Raw genomic sequence first — 24,334 nt, forward strand, 5'->3', positions numbered from 1 at the left:
AAAAAAAGTGTAGATGGAAGGTCTTGAATCTCTCTCTAAAGAATTGCTTTGCATTTTTTTATAGGGAAAACATCACCAATGGTCACTGAGTTATGACTTATTCGACACTTAACTCACTGTATTTTCAACAATATCACTTAACTCACTCAGTTTTATATCCGTCTTTCACTTAACTCACTGTCGTTAATTTTGCCGTTAAAAGCTATTAAAATTGAGGGTATATTTGTCTAAACACTAAAAAAATGCATTTCTAACTTCTTCTTTTTTAAAAAAAAGACAATTTTTTTTTTTCAAATTATATTTAGGGGCCGTGACCACTTACCCAATTTTAACTAAAAAATTGCCCACTTGCTCCACTAAGGGTTTTTTGACCCCATTTACCCAATCTAACTTCTACTGACATAATTACCCTCATTTTAATCTCTCTCCTCCCCCCTCACCGATCTCTCTCTCTCTCTCTCTCTCTCTCTCTCTCTCTCTCTCTCTCTCTCTCTCTCTCCCCACATCCGCACCTCCGGTGCGGCGTCGAAATTAGGATTAGCGCTTTCTCTCTCCGGTGCGGCGTCGAACTCCAGATCATGCCTGAAGCTCTCTCTCCGGTGTGGCGGTGCGGCGTCGAACTCCGAATCACGCCTGAAGCTCTCTCTCTCCACCGGCGGGGCGGCCTCGAACTCCAGATCTTGCCTGAAGCTCTCTTTTCACCTCCGGTGCCGCGTCGAACTCCGGAATCACCCTGAAGCTCCAGTCGGAACTATCAGAGTTTAACTAAGTCTAGATGCAGAGCGTCGACGGCAAGGCCGATAACAGGTTGGTGTAGACCATTGCTTTGCTTATGCTGCTCTTCGCAATTCCGTTCACTGTTTCTGCTATGGGTATCGGGCCTCACCCATCTTCAATCTGTTTTGTCCATGGCAATTCCCTTCACTGCTTCTGCAATGGGTCTCGGGCCTCACCCATTGAAGTCGGAGAAGGGAGATCCGCAACCGTCGAAGTCAATGATGGGAGGAGAAGAAGAAGTGGGTGCCCAGAGCATTTTCTGGGTGCCCGGACTTTTTTTTTTCCGGCATCCTGAGTTTTTTTTTTTAAATTTTTTTCGGCAGTAGACACATTATTGGCCCCCAGTAGACTTTGATACGATGGACAGGGATCACTATAGTGTGGTGTTTTGATAAGTTACCTGTTGTTTTCTGTGTATTAAAGTCAAATTATCTGTGAATCCTACAAAATGGTGCATTTTTAGTGGTCTATTGGGAGGCAGTAGAGACATTGGACTTTGTATTGGGGGGCAATAATATGATTACTGGGGGGCAGTAATATGATTATAAATTGATCAATTGTGCCTGTAGTGTATTCATTTTGGTTTTGGGAGTTTATACAATTCACTGGACGGCAATAATATGATTTTCGGAAGGCAATAATATGATTACTGGGGGGCAATAATAGCCGGATTCCGGTCATCAGTCGCCGGATTTCGGTTACCGGTTTCCGGAATCCGGTCATCGGTCGCCGGAATCCGGTTACCGTTCGCCAGAGTTCGGTCGCCGGAGACCGCGCCGGCCACTGGTCACCGGAGCACAGCAAGGTGGAAGGTGACTTCTCTCTCTAAGTGAGAAAGAAGGAGAGGGCAAAAAAGTCTCAAAAAAAAAAGAAAAAAGAATTAATTGGGTAAAGGGGAAATAATCCCTTAGAGTGTTTTGGGTAAATGGGGTTAAAAAACAGTTGGTGGAGCAAGTGGGCAATTTTTAGCCTAAAATCGGGTAAATGATCATTTTCCCTTATATGGGGCTTAAGTTAAAAAAATCATTTGTTATTAGAAATCTCATAAATTTAAAAAATTGAAAAAAAGTCTAATAAATGTAAATTGAGGGTATATTTATCTAAACACTAAAAAAATGCATTTCTAACTTTTTTTTTTAAAAAAAAAAAAAAGACAATTTTTTTCAAATTATATTTAAGTTAAAAAAATCATTTTTTATTAGAAATTTCAGAAATTTAAAAAAATTGAAAAAAAGTCTAATAAATGTAGTTTTTTTAAGTTAAAAATGATTTTTAAGTGTTTTGACAAATATACCCTCAATTTTAACGGCTTCTAACGGTAGAATTAACGGCAGTGAGTTAAGTGAAAGACGGATGTAAAACTGAGTGAGTTAAGTGATATTTTTGAAAATACAGTGAGTTAAGTGTCGAATAAGTCATAACTCAGTGACTATTGATGATATTTCCCCTTTTTTATATTTCAGATAAACAACTCAAATGCTACAACTAGTTTTTCGTGAGTCGAACTCACAACCTCTCACTTATGCACATTTTATCTATTTTGATTATTCAAAGAAATAAGTATAAATTGACCATATTACCCCTCATATTTGGATGGAAAACATTGAATTTGACTGAGGGGGTGCAAATCGGCAGTTTTTCCCACGTTCAGGGTGTTAATGTACACAATTACAATTTAAAAGTTGGGGGTGTAAATTGATAATTATTGCCAAGTTTAGGGGGTATTTTGGCCATTATGCCTTAGAAAAATGAGTAGTCCTAGATGAACGACTTTTATTGGGTATTACATGCATCTCACCTTATATGACAGTTGATATAGCACAAAGCCTAACATAATTGAGAATTATATCATATGTTTTGCCATAACGGCCACATAATTAAGGTGAGATGTAGGTGATACGTACTCAAAAAATTAATTCACCGAAACAACTAGAGATATTGATGGTCTTGTTGTTGTAAAGATTTTGATATAGATATCGGCCCCTCCTGAATTATGGTTGCAATGGAGGTGCGTGCCGTCTCCTATGGCCTTCTGTTTTTGGCTGCTGGTTTTGGAAAGCTCAGTGATATGAATATATAGATATAATTTGGTTGGCATACGTAGAACTTTGGAAGCGGTAGGAATTTCCAGAGTTTCAAGAGTTTGGGTATGATCGAATTTATGATAATCCGACCATTGGATTGTCGTGATTTTTCATTAGCTCATTATAAATATTGAATTAACAAAATTGTCAAAGTTTGAGATGATTCCCATGTGAGTTCATAATTTTTGGGATTTTCAATGAATCATTAAATAAGAGTTTCGGGTTTTGCTGAATTTGAATTTAGTATGATAATTTGTTATGGTTTTGGATTTAGATAAATATTTTGGATTTGTGTTTTAGTTGCAACTTATGATTTTTGATGATTATCTTGGAGTTGAGCTGGAGTGTGATTTGAGATGAATTATTTGGATTGAATTTTTATTATGATTTATAAAGGATCAGTTTATTGTTGAATTATGGATGTTATGTTTATTGATTGAGTTATTTTATATTGTGATGATAATAATTGTTTCAGTTGGATGTAAGATGTTGTTTGAGACACTAGAAAAGAGGGGATGGACTACTGATCTCAGTTTGTCGCACCAGGAGAAAGAGGATGGACTAGTAGCTGATATTGTTATTGAGGCACCATGAGAGGGGGATGGACTAGTGGCTGATGTTGTTGTTGTGACACCAGGAGAAAATGGATGAATGGGTGACCGTTATGATTGATGAATTGAGATATGTATATTAAGATTGTATGTTGTTGTGATATGTATGTTTATGATTGAGATTTAAGGGGTTGTGATCCAATGTAATTTTAGTTAAGAGTAAAACCCACCACTAGGGTCAAAACTTTTCTCTACCGCACAAAATGATACCCAACTTTCAAAAGTGATCAAAATGATACTTAAATTTTTAAAAGTGATCAAAATGATACCTAAATTTTTAAAAACAAATCAGCTTGATACCCATCTTTCAAAAGTGATCAAAACGATACCTAAAGTTTTAAAAACAAATCAATTTAATACCTCGGTTTAATTTTTTGTAACTTTTTGTTAAAATTGATCACGTGTGGTGCAGTATTTAATGGGGTTATAATAATATTTTACACAAAAAACTATTTTTCAATTATTTTTTATTTTACTTTGTTAATTCTCTTCTTCTTCTTCTATCTCTGCCTCTCTCTCTCTTCCCATTTTTCTTTGTTTCTTTAGGAGTTGGGAAACATCCAAACTTTATTTGTTTCTACGATCGATGGTAGAATTGAAATTGAATGGAAGATTTTTTTTTTAATTCTATAGAAGAAGAAGATTGGGTTATAAATGATTGATGGCCCTCTGACCACAAATCACTTCAATTTTTGTGCTTGATTTTGCATTTGATTTAACAAAGAAATTAAAAAAAAAAGGCTAAATACTGACTACTACGTAGTTTGAGTCCAAAATCAATTCAGTCCCTAAACTTCTAATTTCATCAAGAACACCCATGCCCTTTCAATTTTGATCTAATAGGTCAAATTTGTTAGTATTCCGACAATTGAGTCATTTAACTTATTGACGTGGCTCATATATGGCCTATGTTTTATGATGTGGTGTTGAGGTGGCCTGCATAGTCAATTTTGGAGTGAGTCCCACTATTAGAAATCTATCAAATAAATAGTTTTTCAACAAATAATCCAACTATAACTTGAACCCATAACAGAATATTAATGAATTGGACATATTAGATCAAAATTGAAAGTACAGGGGTGTTTTTGATGAAATTAGAAGTCTAGGGACTGAATTGATTTTGGGCCTAAACCACAGAGTAGTAACCAGTATTTAGCCCTAAAAAAATAAACTAAGGTATCAAATTGATTTGTTTTTAAAACTTTAGGTATCATTTTGATCACTTTTGAAAGTTGGGTTTCAAGTTGATTTGCTTTTAAAAATTTAGGTATCATTTTGATCACTTTTAAAAATTTAGATATCATTTTGATCACTTTTGAAAGTTGAGTATCATTTTGTCCGATGGAGAAAAGTTTTAAAAATTTAGGTATCATTTTGATCACTTTTGAAAGTTGAGTATCATTTTGTCCGATGGAGAAAAGCTTTGACCCTAGTGGTGGGTTTTACTCTTTAGTTAAAGATTGATTGTCATTATGGGGAGCAGGTATGCTCAGGAAGATTGAGGTTGGACTTGATTATTAGAAGTGTTAGGTTTGATTGGCAGGTTTGGGTTATCAATTTTTAGGGGTAATTCTGCAGAATTTTTTGTAGGATTATTTCTAAAGTGGACCCCACATGGCTACCTCGATTTTCAAGGTAAAATCCGAAGCAGCTCATGTCATAACTTTCGGGTTTGGATTTCTATCAGTAGTCGTCTTAAAGGTGATTATGGTGGTTAGAGATTGAGTCTCATTGGATCATAATGATCATAACCCCTAGTTCTATTATAGGCATGAGTAATTCATCTTCTCCAATTGGAATCATTTTGCACTTATAGTTTAATGAATGAAATTTTATTTTTTTAAAGGAAGAAAAGAAAAAGAAAACCAAAATACATTCAAAGGATCAAATGTATACAAGTCTTTACAACAATCTCTAATTTATTCCTTGTATATTGAAGTTCAAGGAGAGTGAACAGATGTCGGCAGGGAATTCACTATCTTTTCCCACGTGTCTAGGATCTGGTGTCAGTCGACTTCATAGCTTTCTCCACAATTTGGTAAAGGATCAAAAGTAAAGTAGAAGCAATAAACCACCGAAAATTCGGCAAAACTATGCAAGATTAACGAATTAAGTGCATGCAAATAGTGAAACGCAAAATCAGATATTATATGGAAGTCATGCAAAATTGCAAATGGTCACGGAATATGTCAAAAACTTCAAAGAATCTAAAACACAACCACATGACTCAAGTACAAATCCTCATATTCTTTCACACACCCCACCGGCCACATGCACCGTGCATAATCGACACTCACCAAATCTTTAGTTAAAGGTATCGGTGTTTCTAGGTCAAACCTTTAGAGGTAGGACAATAGATTTCAGAAAAACTTATTGAATTTTATCGTATTGTATAATGAAATCTTATTGTTGAATTTCTTCAGTTAATCAAGAACAATGGGCCGATAATGTCTCGTAGTTAGTACTAATTGCATTTATTAGAAGCATAAGTTACTATTACTTCTTACAAAATAAATAAAACGATTGGTCCGAGTGTCCGACTACCTGACTAAAGAGTCGTCCTGCATAATTGCCTTAATTAATAAACTGCTATTATTTACGTACGTCTTGTATATCAATTTAATCACTTTAATTCATGTTTTTGGTCACCTAAGTGGGAAAGGTGGTGGTGGCCTGTATAGCTAGGCTACATAAATGGGATCAAATAAAGAGAACGGTTCTATTATTTATGAGAAGAGTGAGAGTATATGCCACAGATTAAGCATGTGAGTTGTGAACACACCCATCGTGCAAACTTCATTTAGGTTCCACGTTGTATGAACACCAAAATTGTCATACTTTTCAACTCAATCAACACATATATAGGACCCATTGCCATTCGCAAATTGTAACGATATACACAATGACATCACTCGTGACAACATTTGTGAGAGTTACCCATCACTATAAATCGCCACTCCCTCGCTTGTTTCAAAGCCATCCCAAAACATACCCAATGCCTTCCAACTATTTCCTTCTGTTTCTTCTTGGAGTGGTGGTTTTCACTACCACTCCCTCTCTTGCTGATCAGCACGATGATCACCGCAAACCACCGATTCACAAGCCTCCTACCCATCCTTCAGACCACCACAAACCACCCATCCACAAGCCTCCCATGGTGGAAGTCTCTCATCTTCAGAAGTCACCACAACCCCCCAAACATAAGCCTCCAACGACATTAAGCAAGCAAGAGCCACTCCCTGAGCACAAGCCATCAACCCCTCGTGATCAACCTCCAAAGGGTAAGGGAGAGAAGCCACCACCGGAGCACAAGCCACCTCATGAGCACCGTTTGTTAGAAACTGACGACAAACCGTCCAAGGGAGAGAAGCCGCCGCAAGAGCACAATGAGCATCACAAGGGAGAAAAGCCACCACCAAAGCACAAGCCACCTCATGAACACCAATTGTTAGAGTTGGACGGCAAACCTTCGAAGGGAGAGAAGCCTCGACAAGAGCACAATGAGCCTCGAAAGGGAGAAAAATCACCACCAAAGCACAAGCCCCCACATGAACACCAATTGTTGGAGGTGGATGGCAAACCTTCCAAGGGAGAGAAGCCACCACAAGAGCACAATGAGCCTCACAAGGGAGAGAAGTCACCACCAAAGCACAAACCACCTCATGAACACCAGTTATTAGAGTTGGATGGAAAACCTTCCAAGGGAGAGAAGCCACCTCAAGAGCACAAAGAGCCTCGTAAGGGAGAGAAAACACCACCAAAACACAAGCCACCACATGAACACCAATTGTTAGAGTTGGATGGCAAACCATCCAAGGGAGAGAAGCCACCACAAGAGCACAATGGACCTCATAAGGGAGAGAAGCCGCCACAAAAGCACAAGCCACCTCATGAACACCGCTTGTTAGAGACTGATGGAAAACCTTCCAAGGGAGAGAAGCCACCACAACAACACAATGAGCCTCATAAGGGAGAGAAGCCCCCACCAGAGCACAAACCAGGACATCCGGGTAATGAACCTCACAAGGGTGAGAAGCCACCACCAAACCACAAACCACCTCATGAACAAAACACCGGACGCCGTTTGCTAGAGTCCTCTTCCACTGAGTTAGATGGTAAGTCTCCTGAAGGAAAGAAGCCACCCCCAAAACACAAGCCACCAACCCCACTTAACAAAAATGAAGAACATAAGCCATTCCCAGAACACAAGCCACCAAAGGGTAAAGGAGAGAAGCCACCACATCATGATCGTCACCTTGGAGACAATGCAGAGAAGGATGCCAAAGATTCACCACACAAGCCACCCCGGAAATTAAAGCCTCCTAGTACTGTTGCAAAGAAGCCTCCAACTGCCCCTCAAAAACCACCTCACAAACCTCCATCTCCCTACTGATACGCATCATTAGTTTTCTAGTGTCATGATATTTATGTGAAAATAAGAGCTGCTATATCTCTGCCTTATTTTGTCACTGTTCTACGGATCAGTTACGTACAGCAGACTATGCTTCATTTCCTGCATGTTGTACCTAGCTAGCCTACTAGAGATCGAGTACGTATAATAATGTTCTTGTTATGTAAAGCATCCAGTGTACTCACATTGAATATTATGAATTAGCTTATCTTTATTAAACGTTCTTTTTTTGACATGTTTTGGACTTTTATGGTCAACCCAGTATTAGGGTATGTTAGAAGTAGAATCAAGAAAAGACAAAAGATTAAGGATTAATTACATATAAGTGCATATTTGTACGTGCATGAGAGAAATATGAGTGGTTGGAAGACAAATATATTTGAAAAGAAATGAAAGGGATACAAAACGACGCCATGGGATAGGGATTCTTAAAATGCAACTAAACAGAAACTTTGCTAAGACAGTCACATGATTCATACACCATGTCCAACAAAAACAAAAACAAATATACGACTCGTACATAATTTCTTCATGTATATATTTGTACTATTTGGCTTTGTTTATTAAAAAACCTAGTGAAAAGAAAAAAGAAAAAGTGAACACCTTACCCATATATGCATTTTTTTTTTCTTCTTAAAATTGAGATTTGGAGCCCTTTCAAGCTAGAATGCTCAGCTCCACACACATGCATGTTAATTCTTGGAAAAGAGTATATCGGAGGAACATGATACATATACCCGGAGAGTTAGAATCAACCAATTAAATAGTTAAACAAGCTTAGTTCCTTGTAGACAATTAAGACACAAGCGTCGCCCTCAATGCGGAAAGAGAGGGGATGACACACAGATTTTTAGGTACACATCTAAATTATTATACTAAATCGATCTCTTTTTGAATTTGCTTCCACTAGTTTTCTAGAGCTAACGTGACCATCGCCACATGCATTGATCGACTTAATAATTAACTTACAATTAGTAATGCAAGTCATCATCCCAAGTGGGAAAATTACAAACGTGCAAAACTTAATGATATCTATGGGGGAATATCAAATTACTCTATGTTCCTATGAATTAAAAGAACACATATCCAATTTAATATCAAATATTAGTGGTAGCTTGTGACAAAAGTTAAATCGTTTGTTTCTCTATTCCTTTGTCTTCATTCTAGCAGCTAAAGGAACAAATTCAACCAGTGAGTAAGACGTGCATGTGAGTTGTGAACACTCGATTCATCAGGTATGAACACTTGAATGTTCAAACTTTTCAACTAATCATAGGACCCTATTGGGATGCCATCGACCATTTGTAAATACAACAAATGGAACAATACACAGTGACATCACTCATGACAACATTTGTTCCGGATCATCCTTAAAAACACAAAAAGCCTGAGGGGCTGAAGACCAACGAGAATGTCTGCTGACCACCTTGGGTAGGTATCCAACTGGGGGACTAACAGCGCGTGCATAGCACGTACTGACGTTTGGCAGACAGAGTGAAAATTTGAGTAAAATAAAAAATCAAGCTCAAGTAAAATTAATTTTACTGGCACCCCATTCTTCCTCCTCCTCCTCCTCCTCACATGGCGGTTCTGAACCACGTGCTGAGATTAAGAGCAGGCGGGAGTACTAGAGTCCAGAGCTTCCGCTCGTCGTCCTCATCGTGGCGAAATTCCGAAATTGAACCAAGGCGGCGTCTCAGCTCGGGGAAAGGACAGTGGGTTTCCTCGACAACGGCACGTACGCGTCTAAACTCTCGACTGTTCTAGGAATGCCTCATATTGCGACCGGAAATCTCGTCCGCAACCGGCAAACTCTCGGCTCTCTCCTCGACTCGCTCGAATCAGTCTTCAACCTCCTCTTCTCTCTCAGACTCTCCTCATAACTTCTTGTTCTTCTTCTCTCTTCATTGGAATTTGAATTTGACGAAGAACAACTGAACAAGTTATCATCTTTGGGGGATGTCTAAGGTGTGTTGATGTTTGTCATACATCAACTTTTTAATAAATATATATTAAATTAAATTAGTTGGTGAAACCTGTTGTATAGGTCAACAGGTTACCCACTTATAATTTGACATATGTACTTAAAAAAAATAAAATTACCATACTAGGTACCCATTTATTGTTTTATACGTAAATCGTTCAAAAACTTGTAATGAAGATCATAAATATAGTAATTACTTTGATTACAACTATAATTATCACTAAATACGTCAAATGTGGTCGTTTGTTGTAAAATGTCTCATCAATGATATAATTTACAAAACAAAGGACTCTCGTTACAAAAAGAACAACTAGATTACAAGAATAAGGACTTGAAAAGTTTTAGGTCTAATATGATTATTTACCATATAAACAAAACATTTGTTGTAGCATTGGTAAAGTGATCGTTTTTTTTTTTTTTGTAAATGGAATCATATTTCAAGTGATTATCATAAAAACAACCATAATTATCACTTTATACCTCAATTTTTGTAATTTATAGTAAAATGCATTGTCAGACCAGTAATTATCTCATGGATGATGAGATTTACACAAGAAAAGTATTAGTTACAAAATAGAGAACTCTAATACACAATTGAGGACTCGCTCCTCATTTACAATATATACATAAAGTTTTACCACTTTGACAGTAATTCGTTGTCACATTAGTAAAATGGTTCTCAGACTTGTAATATAAAAAATTACCACAAATAAGAGCTTGATTACTACTTCTACAACAATTCGTTGTCTCATTGGTCAAATGGTTCTCAGACTTGTAATATTGAAGAATTATCACAAATACAACCTTGGTTACTACTTTGGACCTCAATTGCCGTAAAATCTAGAAAAAAACATTGTCAAATAAGTAAATAACTCTTAAAGGACAGTAGTTACAAAATAGACAATCTTATTACACCTTAAAGGACTCACCGCAAATTTACTTAAATATATGAAGTTTTACCATTATAGCAACACATTCGTTGTTTTATTGGTAAAAAGTGGTTATGAAAATATGTAACAGTGAAGTATTAACACTTATTACAACTAAATTACCACTTTTGACCACAATTCGTTGTTTTATTGGTAAAACAGTTCTCAAACTTGTTATAGTGAAATATTAACACTAATTACAACTTGACTACAAATTTTTACAATAATTCGTTATGTCAACAATTTTATGACTTAGGCTTGGAATATCGAAGCATTATCAAAATTACAACCTTAATTACTACTATTGACCTCTATTATCGTAAAATCAAAAGAGAATATGGTTAATTAATTTTTTTTTTTCAAACTGAGGACGAGTCTTCTCTATCTACCTTTCTTCTTCCTTCTTCCTTCTTGGTCCATTGTTGAAATTCTAGCGTATCAGAACCATGGCGACCTGACCATCGCTTCGCTATCACTTTTCCGCTGCAATTCTCTCCATCCTTAGTTTCTCTTGTGTTTGAATTTACAGAAATCTAATCGAAGAAGCCCCAAAACCCCCAAATCAGAATTCCCAAACCCTAAAATTTTCAATCTCTCCTAGTTGTCCTTGGAGCTAGAAGACGACTAATCTGAACTATAATTCCAGTAATGTCCAATCCGTTGGGGTTGTGTCGCTGCCGCTTGAGCCTCAGGCTGCTGTGAAGTCAACCAAACGGGCATGGATTGTCGGAGTTCTGCTGGATTCTTACTACAAGCACATTTCGCATATGCCCAGTTAGTCCAAGATTGATTTTTCCAGGTTCCTAGCTTCTTGGGCCGGCCAGGATTGCTCTTGTCAATGGTAATTCGAATCCGGTGATAACCACATGAGCCAGAGATTGCTGGTTTTTTGGAGGCCAACAATGGGAATGGGAGTGGTAATGAGAGTGAAATTGAGACTGAGAGTGATGTGGTTGAAGAAATTGGTAGCAGCAATGGTGTGAGTCATGTGGAAGAGTCAAAGGGGACGAGGATTCCGTTACCGTGGGAGCTTTTGCAGCAGGCACTGCTAAAATTGGGGCATTGTTTGTTGGTGCCGTTGAATTCTCCAGAGGTTAAGGACGCTGCTTCAATTGCGGTGAGTGTTAGTGTTAGTTCCCTATTTAGGAATAGACTACAAGGGAATATATTGTTGTAATAACTTACCTTGTATATGTTGTGTAGTACAGTAATTGATACGCTCAAAGCAAGCGCATAATTTAACCCTGAAAAGATCGTTAGTAGTATAAGCAAATAGGGATCGTTCTATTCCGGGGATTGAGGGTACACCTGTCATTGTCAAACAATTAAACAATTAAAATTAAAACAAAGTATAATATTCACAAATGTATTCACAAAATATAAACATTTTACACGAAAAGGGGGGATTTTGTTTTTGGTTTTTTCGAAAATGAAACTAAGTTAACAAAAACAATTAAAATGCAAAAACATAAAAATACGAATGGAATGAAGGAACAAAGATCAAAACCGAAACTTATGATTAAAATTGATTCAAACCCTAATATTGTTCATCTAAGTCATGAGAAAGGAGTTGATCATGTGAAACATTCGAAAGCAAATGAATTCCCATTTTTTACTTTTCAATGCTAATTAACCTAAGCGAAAGCACCTAGATTAATCCTATCAAACATGCAATCAAACCCTAGAAAGCTAGTCAATCATGTCATGTTTAACGCATTACACATAGAGAAAGGCTATCAACTCAAGTGTACAACTTAGTATGGAAAAGTCCACCTAATTGCAATTCTCTTTAATTAAATTCGATCTTTGTACAAAACCTTTACTACTTTGATTCAAGTTTACACAAAACGAAAAGTCGATTTCATGTTCTTAAACCTAGCACCATTCATATCGAAACCCTAAGTGTTTGCAACCACATAAGATTAAAATACAAAAGTTATCTATAACGCAAATTTAATTAAACAAACCCACATAAGCAACTCTCGAATCACAATATATGAATCTGAAAATTCTCAATTAATCATAAAAATTCCAGAAATAATACTTTGTTCAAACATATATGTCAACTAGTTCATAACCAACGAAATTCAAAGCAAAGGTTACAAAGGAGAATAGGATTACACCGTGGATGAAGATGAGATGGATGATTCACGTTGTGGATTCTTGAAACTCGAAAGCAAGCTTCAAGGATGGCTATGGATGGAAGTGCTCACGGCTTCTCTTCTTCTTCTTTGGCCTTGCTTGAACTCGTGGAGATGACTAAACTTGAAACTAGAGGATGGAAAGGAAAATGGAAAGGAAATGGAGAGACAAAGAAAATGGAATGGATGAAGGAATGTCCTTTCTTCTTTGTTGTAGCCTCTATTTATAGGCTACCAAGCAAAACTATTTGGATTTAAACAAATGATGATATGTTAGGTTTGAGCATTTAAACATTAATGGAATTTATTAGGTTTGAATATTTAAACACTAATGGAATTTGTTAGGTTTGAATATTTAAACACTAATGGAATTTGTTAGGTTTGAGTCACTTTCTACTCATTTTTCCTTCAATTAATTCTCCACCAAGACTTCAGATTTTGCCCGTGACTTCTTCATATGAAATGATCCATCATAAGTGTAGATCATTCTGTAAAATTTTCAGAATTTATCTCCATGTGTTTGGGCCGGAATTTCTGCTGGACTCCTTACAGGTCCAGTTTTCCAGTTTTGCTTCTGCAGAAAATTGGGCTGACTGTTTGAAGGCCTTCCACTTCTTTTTGGCTCTTGCACTCTTCATAAGAAATGTTTCTTAGGATGTCTAGAATGGATCTGGAAGGTTTCAGCTCATTTGAAGTTCATTTGGTCAGGTGGTCGCTCCTTCTTCCTTGCTTGGCTTGGTTTCTCCTAGCCGGAGTAGGAAAATGTGTAAAGTTGACCTTTTTAGTGCATTTCCATTTTTCTCCATCATTTTATGGACCTAACACTTATTTCATCATCATCTACTCCAATGTACCTAAAAATAAAAATTGAATTAAAAATCGATTCGTTAAGGAATTAACTAAGCAAAATGTGAGGAATTAACTATTAAAATACCACATTAAAATGCTCCTATCAGTAATACACAATAGTTGTAGTACGATTGTAATCTGTTTATATACACCACAGAATGAGTGTAATAATATATCAGAAAATTCATTCTCTCAACCTTGTTCTATTTGACTTGGTATCAGAGCAAAGATCCGAAAGGACTTTGTTTCATCAGTTTCTTTTCTTTTCCTTAATCTGAGGAATTGCTACAAAACTAAACCCTTTTGTTTGGGTTTGTTTTTGTCGTCTTCTACTATTAATCAAGATAGGTCTTCGTCTCTTTAGAGACCGACCTTGTGCCATCTCTCTATCAATCCAAACCAGACAGGTCTTCGTCTCTCCAAAAACAGCCAGACCGACCTCAGACTGGTCCTCGTCTCCAGATCGTCTGTTCACAGATCGCCGTCGCTCCTCTAGTTCAGAGTTCAGCCGGCCTCATATTCAGCCCAAGACCGCCGCCGCTCCTCTCATCAATCCAGACCGGTGTCGTCCTCCCTTGATTACCTGTCGGCGTCGATCTTTGGTTACCTGCCCGGAATCCCTTGATTACCAGACCGGTGTCGACTTCTTCTGCAATCAAGGCGTCACTCGATTACCAGGTTGCTGTCAACCCGACCCGTTAACAGGTTGCTGTCAACCCGTGCAACAAGTCAACTCGACCCGTGCAACAGGTTTCCAAAAAAAAAAAAAAAATTATGCACGTTCTATTATTATTGTTCTCTTTGAGTCTTCTGTCTCTTTTCCGCTGCATATTCTGTGATTGTGTGATTACTGCTACTATATTGTTGCGATGGGTGGTGATGATAGTGAAGGACAGAGTTCTAAGATCAATGAGGTCCAAAAGATTGAGGTTTCTGTTCGAAATTCAGATGGTGGTTCTTTTGGTGGTCCAAAACTCAATGGTACCAATTTTCGAACATGGAAGAAGATTATGTTTGTCCATCTTCGTGGCATACACAAGATGGGGCATGTAAATGGAATAACCAAAGCTCCTGGTGAGGAAGATGTGGTTGCCTATGCTAAATGGGAGGATGATGATGGATCTGTGATGGCTCTCTTGTTCAAAGCCATGACTGAAGATGTGTTACAATTGGTGGAAGAGTGTGAGACTGCTGAAACAATATGGAAGACATTGGGGGATTTGTATACCAACGAGTCTGATTTTATACAGGTTCATGAATTGATGTGTAAAGCTGCTAGTATGCAACAGAATGGGCAACCAGTAGCTGTGTATTTCACCAAGCTGAAGAATGTATGGGCTGAAATTGATCAGCAGCGTCCTTGCAAGATCAAGAATCAGGAAGATCTTGTGTGGTACCAGAAGGAGATCGAAGGAGCTAGAAAGGGTACATGTATTCCTGAGAGGGCTTGATGAGAAGCATAGCAGTGCTAAGGGAGAATTGCTCAGAATGACAGACCCTCCTAGTTTGAACACAGCTTTTACATACATCCGCAAGGATGAATCTCAGCAGGAGAGTGTCAAACATGCACAGGTTGAAGTATCTAGCCTAGCCATTCATGCCAAGTCATCGGCACCTTTCCTTCAGCAGCAGAGTTCAGCCCCACTTCATCAACAAGGTTTCCCACAAGGCTTCACCAACCGCCCTCGTCCTCAATGTTCTTATTGCAACGACCTTGGGCATGTTCGGGAGACTTGTTGGAAGTTGAACCCACACCTTAAACCTAAAAATCAAGGTTATCGTCCTAAGGAGAAAGCAGCTACTGTTCAATTGGTCCAAGAACCGGATTTCTATGGAGTGGCTGGCCAAGATCATCATACAGCAGGTGGAGCTACTCCTACAGCCTCTATAGCTGGTCGAGGTAAAATTGGTATGGCTTTAAAGATTTCTAACTTTGTTGGTTCTGATACATGGATTATTGATTCTGGTGCCTCCGATCATATGACTTATGACAAATCATATTTTACTGAATTGTCTTCCCCACCAGTGTCCTATGTAACCAATGCCAATGGTGAGGCCTTTCCTGTGTTAGGGTCAGGGTCAGTTCGTATTACTCCCACCTTAGAACTTCATAATGTGTTATATGTGTCTGACTTGTCTCACCACTTGATATATGTTCCCCAGTTGAATACTGAGTCTAAATGCTCCGTAACCTTTTATCCTATGTATGTGATTTTTCAGGATCTTCTCACCAGGGAGATAATTGGTCGGGGGTATCTGAGGGGCAGGTTGTTTCATCTGGATCGGACATACGCAGGAGAGAAACCAGGAGCACAGTCTCGCACCGCTTTGACTTCGAGTTCTGATAAGCTAAGTGAAATTTGGTTGTGGCATCGCCGTTTAGGGCATCCCTCTTTTAGTCTTATGAGAAAAACCATGCCTACTTTGTTTATTGGTGTGGATGTGAAACATGTGTTTTGGCCAAGAGTCATCGTGCTACTTATTCTCCTAGTATTTCAAATAAAAGTGTTGCTCCTTTTGAATTGATTCATTCTGATGTTTGGGGGCCATCTAGAGAACCCACTATGTCGGGTATGAGATACTTTTTGTTGTTTATTGATGATTGTACGAGAATGTCATGGGTTGCTCTTCTAAAAACCAAAGATGAAGTCTTTCCAGCTTTTCAAACTTTTCGTACTCTAGTTCAAACACAATACCATAGCACCATTAAAGTCCTTCGTTCTGACAATGGGGGAGAATATGTTAATCATGTTTTCCAAGAGTTTTTCAAAACCCATGGGATTGTTCACCAAACCACATGTCCACAAACACCAAAACAAAATGGAGTGTCTGAAAGGAAGAACCGTCATTTACTTGATATGGCTCGTGCCCTTCTCTTTAGTGCTCATATGCCTAAGTATCTTTGGGGCGATGCTATCCATGCTTCCTCCCATCTTATCAACCGTCTTCCATCTAGTGTCCTTCAGGGCAGAATTCCATTTGAGGTTCTTGCATCTCATGTCTCCTTACCTTCATTTCATAATCTTCCAGCTCGTGTCTTTGGTTGTGTTGCCTTTGTCCATGTTCCTAAAAACCAGCGGTCTAAGTTGGATGCCCGGGCACTTAAGTGTGTCTTTGTTGGCTACGGAGGGTATCAGAAGGGGTACAAGTGCTATCATCCACCTACCAGGAAGTACTATGTCACTATGGACGTTACCTTCTTTGAGGACATGAGTTATTTTTCCTCTTCAGATACAGCTCTTCAGGGGGAGAATTCATATTTTGAAGAACTGTATCATGGAGAGGGGGAGGAATCAGAAGGAGGAGAAGAAGAAGTCACACAGGCAGGAGGTATTTTGACGGATCCAGTTGAAACCATCAGCTCGCCACCTCTTGAAGCAGTAGCTCCAAACATCCAGGCACCAGTTTCTATGGCTGAAAATGAAGTTGAAGACACAACTGCCCCTCCTGCCATCGCTTCTACCCCTGACCCACAGCTTCCTGGTACTGAAGATCACTCATTTGAGGTATGTCCACCCACTAGTACTAGTAGTAGTAAGTCTAGTGTTGAGCAATATGTGTTACCAGCCAAAAGATATGAACCTACTCTTACTGCCAAATTAAAATACCCAGTAGCCAATTATATGTCCACTAGGAGGTTGTCTAAGTCATATGAATCATTTGTGAATCAAATATCAGCTGTATCAGTACCTAACAAAGTGCAGGATGCGTTGGGGGATCCAAAGTGGAGGAAGGCAATGGAGGAAGAGATGGAGGCGTTGCAGAAGAACAATACTTGGCAACTTGTGCCTCCATCACAAGGCAAGAAGGCTGTTGTCACAATATACTTGGCAACTTGTGCCTCAACTTGCCTTGTGCCTCAAACAGTCACCTCGTGCTTGGTTTGGAAGATTTTCACAGTTCATGCGGAAGGTTGGTTACAGGCAGAGCAACTCAGACCATACCTTGTTTCTCAAGCATCAACAAGGGAAGGTAACAGCTCTAATTATTTATGTGGATGATATGGTAATCACTGTTAATGATACTGTTAAGCTGGATAGACTGCAGAGACAGCTAGCCTCTGAGTTTGAGATGAAGGACTTGGGTGAGCTTAAGTACTTTTTAGGAATTGTCGTAGCCAGGGGGAGAGAAGGAATCTATCTGTGCCAGAGGAAGTATGTTCTTGACTTGCTGACAGAGACAGGTTTGTTGGATTGCAGACCTATTGGCACTCCTATTGAGCAGAACCATTATTTAGCTGAGTATCCAGATCAGGTACCTACTGATCGAGCTCGCTATCAGAGGTTAGTTGGGCGCTTGATTTATTTGGCTCATACTAGACCAGACGTTGCATATGCAGTGAGTGTGGTGAGTCAGTTCATGCATAATCCGAGTGAGAGTCACATGGATGCTGTTATGCGAATTCTGAAGTACTTGAAGTCAGCTCCAGGATGGGGAGTACTGTTTTCTAAACACAACAACATTCTTGAGGTTTGTGGCTTCACAGATGCAGATTGGGCTGGAAATATCACAGACAGGAGGTCAACATCAGGTTACTTTACCTTTGTGGGAGGTAATTTGGTTACATGGAAGAGTAACAAACAGAAAGTTGTGGCACGTTCTAGTGCTGAGGCCGAGTATAGAGGTATGGCTCACGGAGTGTGTGAATTGTTGTGGCTGAGAAATCTGTTACGTGATCTGGGCTTCAAACTCAAAAATTCCATGCAGTTGTATTGTGACAACAAGGCAGCTATTGACATATCACAGAATTCAGTACAGCATGATCGTACTAAGCATGTGGAGGTTGATCGTCACTTTATAAAGGAGAAGCTAGATGCTAAAATTATTAGCTTTCCTTTTGTTCCAACTGAAGAGCAACTTGCAGATGTACTTACCAAAGGAGTTTCCAGGAAGGCGTTTTATGACTCACTAAGCAAGTTGGGCATGGTTGATGTATATGCGCCAACTTGAGGGGAAGTGTTAGTGTGAGTCATCGTTCCCTATTTAGGAATAGACTACAAGGGAATATATTGTTGTAACTACTTACCTTGTATATGTTGTGTAGTACAGTAGTACACAATAGTTGTAGTATGTTGTAGTACGATTGTAATCTGTTTATATACACCACAGAATGGGTGTAATAATATATCAGAAAATTCATTCTCTTAACCTTGTTCTATTTGACTGTGAGGAGATTGTATGCCAGGGCATCTCATGATTTGATACCGCAAGCGATTTTAGCAACCCAGCGTCTCATTCAGCTTGATAACAGGGGGCGAGAGCCAGCCAAGGCTGCTGCTAATTCATCTTCGAATGTTAACAGACCGAGCAAAGCTAAGAAACATGAAATCCTTTTGGTCTCAAAGTAATGTGAGTAGTGATTTGGTTTGTATTGTATTTGGCTTTTGCAGATTGCAAGTAATGGATGTTTTATAGGATATAGCTATTTATCCAAAAGTTGAAAAGCAGTTTCGATATGTTTATGTTGTATCTATCAGATTAGTGTTCGTGCTTATAGATGCTAGAAGTGACAAATATTCGATCAAAGAGGGCATGCATCACTTATTGTATTACTTACATACTGAGCTGCATCACCAAACATTCTTCTCACTATAATGTCTTGATGTTGGGCCGTATTTTGGGAGGTATAGCCACATCACTTCTCTTTTCAGCATTTGAGTCATGGTTTGTTGCTGAACACAACAAGATAAGGGATCATTGGATGGTCATTTTGCCAGTATCTTAGAAATGCCTATAACTATCAGGTTGTAACATGTGATTAATAATATGGTCTTTTTGTCATTAGAGGATAATAGTAATATGAAGGTTAGCCTATAAACAAAAAACTTGCTTCAGGTGCAAACTCGATCCGTTGCTCTATATTTCATTTTGATAATTAATTTTAGTAGGCCATGATTTTGATACTGATGGCTCTATAGGGTGAGTTGTTTCAGAGCTGTGCAGTCATTTGAATAGCCTGCATTTAAACTGTAAAGTGTAAACTGTGTTTTCCTAAGGTACTCTTTTCGCCACCCTCAACTCATATATTCTAACAACGTTGACACAAAAGGCATATATATTAAGAAAAATAGCATCAGACATCCAAGAAAGGATAAACAAGGCTTAGAGTTTGTCATCATCGATAGCAATTCAGTTAAATTTTCCAAATCCCAACTCCCAACTCCCAAACCCCAAACCCCAAACCCTAAACCCTAAACCTTAAATTTTCCAGTTATTTGGGAACTACAATAGTTCTCCTAGCTAATCCGTATTAAATGTTGTTTAACAAATTTCAAAACAACAGGATATATTCATTACCAAGATCCTCCTAACCCCTAAACCGTAAACCCTAACCCTATTCCCTAAAAATTTATATATTCATCATGAAGCTCCTCGATAAGATATTTCTTCCTCAATGAAATATATGTTTCTCGATAAGATATCTACTCTTCTCCTCGATAAGATATTTCTTTCTCAACGAGATATCTCCTCCTTCACAGGATATATGCTCCTCGACTACATATGTCTTTCTTGACAAGATATCTGCTCCTCGACTACATATGTCCACCTTGCAAGCCAACAAATAAGAAAAGAACTCAAATGCATGAATATTAGGATATTTAAAACGATTAACCAGTAAACTCTATAAAATTAACATGTTAAGAAAAAACTAACAATATGCATATCAAACTAGCACGGTCTTCTTTACCAAAAGCAACAAATGCAATCTCTACTGACACACTGCTTATAAATTTAGATTTGAAGGGAAAAAAGGGCCTTATAGTGAAAAGTCCCTCACACTCAAACTTAGCAATGAGGTCTCTTTGTGTTGCAACTGTTATGCATTTGAGGAAATGTGTTTTAATTCAGTCATTGAACCTTACTAATTTGACCACTGGACATGAGATTCACGTGCATCTTAACTTACAAAAAAATAAAAGGTGTACCGGAGTTGTTAAAGAAGTAAATGTAACGGCCAAATTTGTGATTTTTGAACCCCATAGATCAATTAAGTTTTTTTGTCAGAACAGAGGACCAAAAATATGTTTTGCCGTTAAATAATTGCAAAATTGAGATGCTGAATCAAATGGGTAATCAACTCAGCTGGAAGAAAACAAACTGTAGAAACTTTGTAACCTCAGAAAGTAGTCGAGAAGTGAAAAATAAGGATCAAAACTTTCAAGTTCATTGCTTCATTACTCTATTCATATCATGTTAAGCAACTGGTAGAAGCCTATAAGCTAGCTGAAAAACATAAAGCAACTACAAGCCTAACAATTGACCAAATTCTGTCCCAACAAAATATCAATACCAAACCGAAAATTCTACAATGCTCCGAGCATACCATGCTTGGGCACGTCAGCATCTTATGGGTCGTCGGATATATGCTCCTTTATGAGTTATGACCATAGGATTGAGAGAATCATGGCCATAGGATTGAGAAACCGGGTAACCTGTGAAACCTGAAGGAAGAGTCTGTTCTGACAAAGTAAAATTCATGGATGTACCAACAGCCACTTTCCACGGATCGGAGTAAAAGGAGTAGAGAGAGTGAGAGTTTTGGAAGAGGAGTGGGAGCTTGCTGCCGAAGCAGATAGGATTAGATAAATCTCAAATACGATCGACAAACAGAGGCACTCTATCTCAGACCCTCAATTTTTGTGTCTACTCGCAGCAGCAGCTAGCCGAGTGAGTTTTTCTTAAATTCTGTAAATTTCAACTCTCTAGTTTTGCGACTCTCGTTCTACATCAATTTTCTGCTCTCTGTTTTACAAATCTTGTTACAAAGCTAAAGAGTAGATCTTTTATATATGACTTGCAAATAATTTACAATTTTGTGGATTTTGTGTGATTGCTGCTAAATGGGTATGATCTAAATGTATATATGCAATGGAATTCATTCGAGTTTCATGAGGAGATGGAGATTGTAAAATACACAATCTGATTATACATGAATTGTTAAACTTTATGTTTTTGAATAAGATAGTTGGGTACGTTGGGTATCCTAATTCTTAGGAAGTCAGTTTGTTTACCAAGTCTTTAGGAGTGAAGTTGAGTAGGAGTCTTGTTTTGATTTACTTCCTTAATTTATGTAAAAGCTGTTCCAAGTGCAGTCTATATATGTAATTGAAACAGAGGAAATAAGATAGGCTTTTGAGTCGAATTGCTCAGTAACCTTTCAGTTACAATTCTCTCTTGCTTTTAACATGAATTGCTCTTAAATCCTAGAGTTGAAATTGGAAATTGAAAATTGAAAATTTTCCAGTATGTAAGTGTTGAATGTTGAAAATTTTGCTGAATGAGTTCGTTTATGACAACAGGTTATTTGATAAAAGAAGACATGAATTCAGAGCATGCTAGTTCCTGAGACGGAAGATTGAACATGCTAGGTTGCAAGTTTATAATGCCGCAACAACAAACTTTTGCACGAAGTGATGGTGTATTTTCTTGGGATGCAACTTCTGATTTCAAGTTCTGATCTTAGGTGCGTCTTTTCGATTTAGTTTATACAATGAATTGATATTTTCTGCTGTTTCTGTGATGGAAAGTTTTTATGAGTTATGACCAACATTCTTTCTGTTTATCTTTTGTTGCAGGTTTATAATGCAGCAACAACAATCCTTCTGTAAACGGATCAAATATATTGCCACTTTGGTTTTTGATATTAACTGTGCCTGAAGTTTATTTCTAATGTGAAAACCTAATGAGGGTGGTTGTTTAAACAGATGTTCTACTAGCAGACAAAAATTACCAGTCAGTTGTCAACCATATCATAAGCTTCTTGCAGCAGCAGCAATCCGTAGTGGCAATTTCGATGTTGAAGTTGAAGGATGACAAATTGGTGATTTATTATTTCCATGCCATATTCGCGTGGTTGGATCTTCATTTTCTCTTGTTACATTACTAGAGGTGGCTCCTCCTTTTATAGTATAATTACTGTGTTCTGTTTGAAAATACAGGTGTATATTCAACTGTTTGCTGTATCATGCTTGGATCTTCTCATTACTATTTATAAATCTATATGCCATTGCTTGTTCTTTTGGAAGCTATTCGTCTTTCTTGTCATACAAGATTATGACCTTTTATCTCTAAGCCACATGATAAGACTACAAATGTGTGGCAATTTTGCTTAATGCACCATACCTGTTGGATAACTTTGTTTCCAATCTGTGAAATTGGTGGCAAGGCTGTGCCAAATATATGCTACAAGCAAGGGAGACCTATTTTCTACAATATTGCAAGTTTTGGGGTATGCAGCAAGCAATAATGAGAGCATATTATGGTCTCTAAGTCCGATGGTGATGGTAATAAGTTCATTTTCTTCATTTCTTATGGATGAGAGGAACAAAAAACTGATACTGATCGTTTTTTGTTTCTCCTTTTATACAAAAGTATATTCATCCACATACAAAGGACAATCAAACAAGAGAAATTCAGCAGGTGCCATAACATCATTTTCATGGAATTGATGACAGAAACCAAGAGTTAGACAGAGGTAGCCTCAAAAAATGAAATCTCAGAAAACCTCATGATCACTAAGGCTATGTTTGGGGGGGCTTTTTTGCTCCCCTGCTTATAAGCACAAGAGCATCATGCGTTTGGTAACTGAGCTTATTCTCAGGCTTTAAAAAAAGCTGCCCCAGCTTCTGTCTAAAAGCAGAAGCTGGCTCCCCCCAGCTTTTAAAAGCCAGAAGCTCGGTCGGTACTGTAGCGGTAATACTGTTCATTAATGAATTTTTGAAAATCCCGTTTTGTATCCTCCGTTGGCTGAAACAATTACAGCCATCTGCCACCCACCCTCTATCAGTCTCTCGATCCCATCTCCCATCTCCCTCTGCTCTCTCTCCCACTCCCATCTCCCTCTGCTCGATCCCATCTCCCATCTCCCTCTGCAACCCAGAAACAAACTCGTCAAAAGTTGATTAAATCGGAAAACTAATCATACTGGGGAGTTAAGCATGACGAGGAGGTGGGTTTCCCTCTGCTCTCTCTCCCACTCCCATCTCCCTCTGCTCGATCCCATCTCCCATCTCCCTCTGCTCGATCTCCCATCTCCCTCTGCAACCCAGAAACAAACTCGTCAAAAGTTGATTAAATCGGAAAACTAATCATACTGGGGAGTTAAGCATGACGAGGAGGTGGGTTTCCATACCAAATTCAGCCTAATCGGTCGCCGGAAGTTGCAGTGGTGGCCGGAGAAAGTTCGGGGCTTCTCGTCGTCGATTCTCCGTCTCCGTTCAATGCATGGACGATCTAAGGACAGAGGGCTGCTGGCGACGGCGAGACGAAGACGATGGTGTATGAGCGCCGGCCGGAGGTGACCTGACGGTGGAGAGCCAGCCGGGTCGCGGTGCGTCTCGGGCCAGAGAACTCTGGTTCTCTCCCTCTCTCGATCCTTCTGGTGTTCCCATTGATGAAGGCTCATATATATATATATTGGTGCAATTAACAATGGACGACCCTGATCAAATGGTGGAGGAAATGGATGGCCAGGATTGCTCTAATGAAATTTATACAAATATTAATCATTTACCAAATAATTAATGCAAAATAATCTATAATGTCCAA

General features: G+C 38.5%; 2 protein-coding genes and 1 long non-coding RNA gene across 3 annotated transcripts; all 3 read left to right on the forward strand.

The window, feature by feature from the left end:
* The first annotated feature begins 6,441 nt into the window (after positions 1-6,441).
* Positions 6,442-8,102, forward strand: LOC133709280 (early nodulin-75-like). Its single transcript, XM_062134959.1, has one exon. It carries the CDS (start codon positions 6,468-6,470, stop codon positions 7,863-7,865), a length of 1,398 nt encoding a protein of 465 aa, XP_061990943.1. The 5' UTR covers positions 6,442-6,467; the 3' UTR covers positions 7,866-8,102.
* Positions 8,103-16,837: 8,735 nt separating this feature from the next.
* On the forward strand, positions 16,838-19,187 carry LOC133711831 (uncharacterized). Its single transcript, XM_062137917.1, has 4 exons — positions 16,838-17,292; positions 17,512-17,667; positions 17,819-17,870; positions 19,177-19,187. Exons 1-4 carry the CDS (start codon positions 16,972-16,974, stop codon positions 19,185-19,187), a joined length of 540 nt encoding a protein of 179 aa, XP_061993901.1. The 5' UTR covers positions 16,838-16,971.
* Positions 19,188-21,173: 1,986 nt separating this feature from the next.
* LOC133710248 (uncharacterized) lies at positions 21,174-22,803 on the forward strand. Its single transcript, XR_009846573.1, has 3 exons — positions 21,174-21,454; positions 22,087-22,250; positions 22,363-22,803. It is a non-coding gene; the product is annotated as an uncharacterized LOC133710248 (long non-coding RNA).
* Positions 22,804-24,334: the final 1,531 nt, after the last annotated feature.

This window comes from Rosa rugosa, chromosome 5 (genome assembly GCF_958449725.1).
Source record: "Rosa rugosa chromosome 5, drRosRugo1.1, whole genome shotgun sequence".
In the NCBI taxonomy this organism is placed as follows: Eukaryota; Viridiplantae; Streptophyta; class Magnoliopsida; order Rosales; family Rosaceae; genus Rosa; species Rosa rugosa.